This window comes from Orycteropus afer, unplaced genomic scaffold (assembly GCF_000298275.1).
Source record: "Orycteropus afer afer isolate SDZICR_OR568_19922 unplaced genomic scaffold, OryAfe1.0 scaffold00173, whole genome shotgun sequence".
Taxonomy (NCBI): Eukaryota; Metazoa; Chordata; class Mammalia; order Tubulidentata; family Orycteropodidae; genus Orycteropus; species Orycteropus afer.
The window spans coordinates 568,208-574,101 of record NW_006921760.1 but is presented as its reverse complement, the minus strand read 5'-3'; the positions used below and the strand labels follow the sequence as shown (position 1 = coordinate 574,101).

The 5,894-nt window shown below is 39.6% G+C and overlaps 1 protein-coding gene across 1 annotated transcript in view; it reads left to right on the top strand.

The window, feature by feature from the left end:
- Positions 1-5,894, top strand: part of DEPTOR (DEP domain containing MTOR interacting protein) — a 170,884-nt gene that overhangs the window by 116,305 nt on the left and 48,685 nt on the right. The window contains exon 5 of the mRNA XM_007946865.1: positions 5,227-5,412. Coding sequence (XP_007945056.1) covers positions 5,227-5,412 — 186 coding nt within the window. The remainder of the gene's footprint in view (positions 1-5,226; positions 5,413-5,894) is intronic.

The following is a 5,894-nucleotide window of genomic DNA, read 5'->3' as shown; positions in this document are numbered from 1 at the left end:
TTGCCATCAAGTTGTTTCTGACTCATAGTGACCCCCATTGAGTTTCCAAGGCTGTGAATCTTTATGGAAGTAGATTGTCCCGTCTTCCTTCTGTGGAACAGCTGATGGGTTTGAACTGCTGACCTCCAGATTAGTAGTCAAGTGCCTTATCCACTATGCCACCAGAGCTCTTTGAGCTAAAAGTGTGGAACAAAAGTGACAGGTATGATAGTAGCTGGGACAGTGTGTGATGTTGATAAAGAAAAGGGGGTGAATTAAACTCTGGGTGCCAATTAAACCTGATAATACAGATGATGAAGTTGGTAGTCAAATTTCCACTTTAATTAAAAATACTTTCAAGTACTTTAATCTGTTATGAAATTTATATGGATTCGGAATACTTCTCTGGATTGATTTGTACCAGAATCAAGGTTTCATGTCATGCAATCTACATTAAGGAAACAGGAAGTGTTAATAATCATATGCCGAAGCTATGTATTTGCAGGTTACAGTTTAAGATTTATTGTTGCCAAAGTCAACTTGAGGAATTTTAAAAACATATAAACTCAGAAAATGTCAGGAATAAATAAGTAATCCACAAAATTTTATTATAATATTATAGAATATGAAAAATAACCAAACCCTCTACCATTGAGTTGATTCCAACTCATAGCAATCCTATAGGACAGAGTAGAACTTCTCCAAGGGGTCAAAGGCTGTAATCATTATGGAAGGAGACTGCCACATATTTCTTTCATGGAGCAGCTGGAGGGTTTGAACCCCCGAGCTTTTAGTTAGCTGCTGCATGCTTTAAGCACTGTGCCACTGAGCACCTTTAGAGATAATAAATTTCTGTAAGAATTTGACTATCCACAAGAGAGCCACTCTCGGTATCCATCATTCCAAAGTGTAATTGGTCTATCACTTGGCCCACGTTGTATTCCAGGTGCATCTCCTGAATCTACTAAGAACATGCAGAACCACCACTCAATTTAGTGTTACTTGTTTTTGTGGCCAAGATCATGCATTTAACCAAAGGGAATACAGGTATCCCCTGCTATCTGAAAGTAGAGCATTCCTGTAAATCTTTTGGTATAAGGCAAAGCAGCAAATACTTGTACTAGGAACAATTTTTGAGTGTTCTCAGACCCAAAAAATGACCCACCAAATCAGACCAAATACACATAAAACCTAACTCTGATATATAGTATTCACAGACACAGTTCAGAGGTTTGTCAGTGTGATGCTGAGTGTGAGTACTGGGAGGAGCTTGACAACACCATTCTCGAGGTGCACGCTGCCTGTTTAACAGCTCCCTGTAAAACAAACGCTGAAGGCTAGTTTCACTTTTCCCCTTCTTGTGTACAAACAAAAATCCTCTTCAGCTTTCTTTTCGGTTAGCAAAAACAAGTACTAACGTCGATCTTTCCTAGAAGAGAAGTGGCATAAAGTGAATTTTTGAAAAGTGGGGGGTACCTGTAGTTGATCGCCATTTAAAGACAGTGGAGCATCCACATGAATCATTAAGTTGAACATGGGCCGTTTCATTGTTGGCAGTGTCAGTCTCTTAATAGGGACTCCCCTTTCTGAGACTTTGATATTCATGTAACTAGAAAAGTTGTTCATTAACAAATATGAACCATAAACACAGTTACAACCTTTCTCTGCTTGTGGTGGTGTTGACTAGAAAGGATGCTATGTATGCCATTTATGAAGTACCAAAGGAGCCTGGTAAGTCAATTAGAATTATTGATGAAGGAGTCAGTATGGTTCTTTACTAGAGTACTTTCCTGGTGGTGTTCAGAATTTTGAATTAATAGTCCAAAACCAAAAAATTGCCAAGAATGAGTACTTTAAAAAAAAAATGATAATAACTGTCTAGTTTTCTCTTCATTTATGTTGTGATTTGTGTGAAAGTTTACGGAGCAAATTCATTTTCTATATGACAGTTCATAAACATTTTGTTTCATGACATTGATTGCAATCCCCACAATGCAACAGCTCTCTTCCCACTTCCTCCCTGTGGTTTCCTTTTCTCTGTGTCCTTCTTTCCTATGCATTCCTGCCCTCTGAGCTATCTCCCTGTGCAAATGTTACCCTTCTCATCTCCTGTGGTTAATTGTTCTAAGGCATGTACCTTAGAACAATTGGTTCTGGTGTAAATGTTCGCCTTGTTTGCCTGTCTGTTGTTTGGGTGGACACCATGGGAGTGAGTTCAATTCCAAGGCCAAAGGGTGGCTAGGGGCCATAGTTTCAGGATTTTCACCTGTCTCTATCAGATTAGTAGGCCTGTTTGTTTGTTTTGTTTTTTATGATTTTAAGTTTTGTTGCACATTTTTCTCCCACTCTATCCAGGATCTCCTATTTTGATCACTTTGTGAGTGGTTAACAGCGGTAGCTGGGCACCATCTATTTCTTCTGGTCTCAGGGTCATATAGGCTGAGGTTCACATAGTCTGCTAGTCCACTGGACTAATTGTTTTGATGTGTCTTTGGTTTTCTTCATTGTTCTTTGCTCCAGACTAGGAGAGTCTAATTGTTGCATCCTAGATGACTGCTGGCAAGCTTTTAAGACCCCACTCGCTATTCACCAAAGTAGGATGTAGAACAATGTTTTTGTGTAGTATGTTATGTCAGTTGAGCTTGACGTCCCCCAAAACCACAATCCCAAGCCCACAGGGCCAACATCTCACTGAAGTTGGTTGGCTGTTGCTAAGAAGTTATCATAACTTTTCCCTGTTAGCTCTATTATATACATGGTCATTCTTATAGCACATACAAAAACATATGTAGAGATATCGTCTGCCAAACTTAGAAATGGTCATGGGTATATTTCCTTTTGCCTAAATAGACCTTGTCATTCAGCCTGTCTACCTAGTATCCCCATACATTAATGTTTGTTATTACTGATAATGTGGTGTTATGTATATAAAAGTGTTTATCTTTATCTGTTCTTCTTGTGCTCCTACCTCTCTCTGTCTTCTTTTTCCTTAGTGTTATTGTATTGGTCACTCATTTTGGTATATTGCCTTCCCTTCACCTAAATTGATACTTGTCTCTTACCTATCTATCAATTTTCCCTCTTCTATCTAGTTTTACCATCACTCAACTTAATACATTTGGTATTTGGATATCAGCAATTCATTCCTTTTTAGTGCCAAGTAGTATTCCTTTGTATGAATATACAACAATTTATTTATCCAGTTTACCTGTTGATAGACAATTGTGCCCAGTTTGGGGCTGTTATGAATAAAGTTGCAATGAACATTCATGTTGACATATGTTTTCAGTTGTCTGGAGTAGATTCCAAGGAGTAGAGTTGCTGCACCGTGCAGCTCTCCAACATGGTTCTACTATTTTATAATCCCACCAGGAGTTCCAGTTGCTCCATATCCTCACGAGTATTTGGTGGGGTCAGTCTTGATTCTGGTGGGTGTGAAATGACAACTCTTTCATGGTTTTAATTTGTATTTCCATATTGACTAATGAAGTTGAGCTTCTTTTCATGTACTAATTAGCTATTTCTGTATCTTGTGTGTGTGTGAAGTCTATTTTATTATTTTGGAGGTGGGGGTGAGATTTCAACCTGTTTAAGAATTCTTGGTTACTTCTCAGAGACCAAAATGACCCAGGGTCATGTTTATCAGAGCCCAAGGTCCTGCCTGCTCCATAATTTCAGGAGTCATGAATTCAAAGTATAAAACTGAAGATGCAAATAGATCTCCATAAACCCTTAAAATCTAGATGGTATTGAAGAGTTGAGTGGGAGTTCAGCCTGATAGCCAGGTATTAGCCATTCTATGTTATATTTTTTTCAGTCTGTTGAGAACCTAAGTAAGCAAGTTACTTCTCATAGAGACAGTGGAGAGTGAGAGTGTGGAACTTGGACCTGGAAGCCAGCAACTATCACCACATTGGCCATTTATTGTGTCTTCCTTGGGTGATTTAACTGATACCTCTGGGCCTCAGTTTCTTGGAAAATGGGGAAGAATGTGATAGTAACTATATCCCAGGCTGTTAGTATAATTAAAGGAATCAGTACAGAGAGAGCACTTATAATAGAGCTCTAGTGGCGCAGTACCTAAGGCATTTGACTGCTAAGCAGAAGGTTGGAGATTCAAACCCACCAGCTGCTCCGTGGAAGATGGGGCAATCTACTTCCATAGAGATTGACCACCTCAGAAATCCAAAGAGGGGTTGCTATGAGTCAGAATCAACTCCATGGCAGTGGGGTTGGTTGTTTTTGTGTAATAGTGTTAGACTTACAGAAAGTGCTTATGAGAATTACCTATTGTTATTATTGATTTTTATTACTATTGAATTAACAGTCTAGCATAGTTATAATTATCTAAAGTATATGTTTTCCTTAGTGACTAATCATTAAACCAATATCAAATGGTTATATACTGTATGATTCTATAAGATTCTCAAAATTATCAAATTACAGAAGTGGATAGCAGATTAGTAGCCCACCAATGACAGGAGCTGGGAGGAAAGGGGAACATGACTATAAAGAGGAAGCAAGAGGCAATTCTTTTGTTCGGATCAAACAGTTCTGTCTTGTGATACTGGTACCCTGAGCTTATACTTGTGATAGAATTGCATGGAACAGCACACACACACACCAGAATTCACACACACACAATGAGTGCATGCACAAACTGGTGAAATCTGAGTAAGGTCTACAGATTGTACCAGCTTCAGTCTCCTGGCTTGATATTGTACTGTGGGTATTTGTGGAAGATGTTGCTTTTGGGAGAAACTGAGTGAGAGATACACAGGGCCTCTCTGTACTAGTGTTATGATTTTCTCTCAGTCTGTAATTCTTTCAAATAGAGAGAAAAAAAGAAATCCCACTAGGTGAGTATCATTGTTTGAGTCACTTTGGATGCACTGGTCAATATAGATGCAATCTCTGTCCCAGTAGAGCCTAGAGTTTTGAGGGAAGGACAGGGAAGTAGAGGCCACCTCAGATGCTCTGGAGGAGGTCAGTGGGCCTGGGAGAATCCCAGTAAGAGTGTAACTTAGACTGGGATGAGGCCAGGGAAAGTGTCCCAGAGGAATTGGTTAGCTAATTTTAAAAGTGCATGACACATGGAAAGAATCTGAAACACTGTTTGGACTCCTGTGGCATCTATAGGACTAAACTTTTTCTTGAGACTTTTGCCCCTGTTGGCTGGAGTCTTCTGGCTGCAGTGTCAGTGGCCAGGACACCAGGCAGCCTTCATCTGCCATTTCTCCTCCCCAGTGTCCAACAAGCACCCATTTGTGGACAGCAATCTTCTCTACCAGTTCAGAATGAACTTCCGTCGGAGGCGAAGACTGATGGAGCTGCTCAATGACAAGTCCCCCTCCCCCCAGGAAACTCACGACAGTCCTTTCTGCCTGAGGAAGCAGAGCCACGACAATCGGAAATCTACCAGCTTTATGTCAGGTATGTTGTCAGCCCTATGGTTTGACCACATAGAATTATTTTCTGAAAAATAGAGTAATAAGTCACCTTTGGTGGTGTAGTGGATAAGACACTTGACTGCTAGCCAGAAGGTCAGCGGTTCAAACCCACCAGCTGCTCCACAGAAGGAAGACGGAGTGATATACTTCATAAAGATTTACAGCCTTGGAAACCCAATGGGGCTTGCTATGAGTCAAAAATGACTTGATGGCAGTGAGTTTAGTTTTTTTTTAGCAAATTTTCATGTATTTGTAGCCAAGAAGTATGCCACAAAGCAAGTTGTCTCTAAGCAGCAAACTTAGATGCCATGAAGTCTGGTTTTATTGCTGTTTTTTTTTTTTTTTTTTTAATTATGTACTTGAACTATAGTACATTCTTTCATGCTTTCACTCAGAGGATATTTAATTTTAACTTACAAGCAGTTCTTACCAAAACTAAACAACAAACCCATTATTCTCACCTTA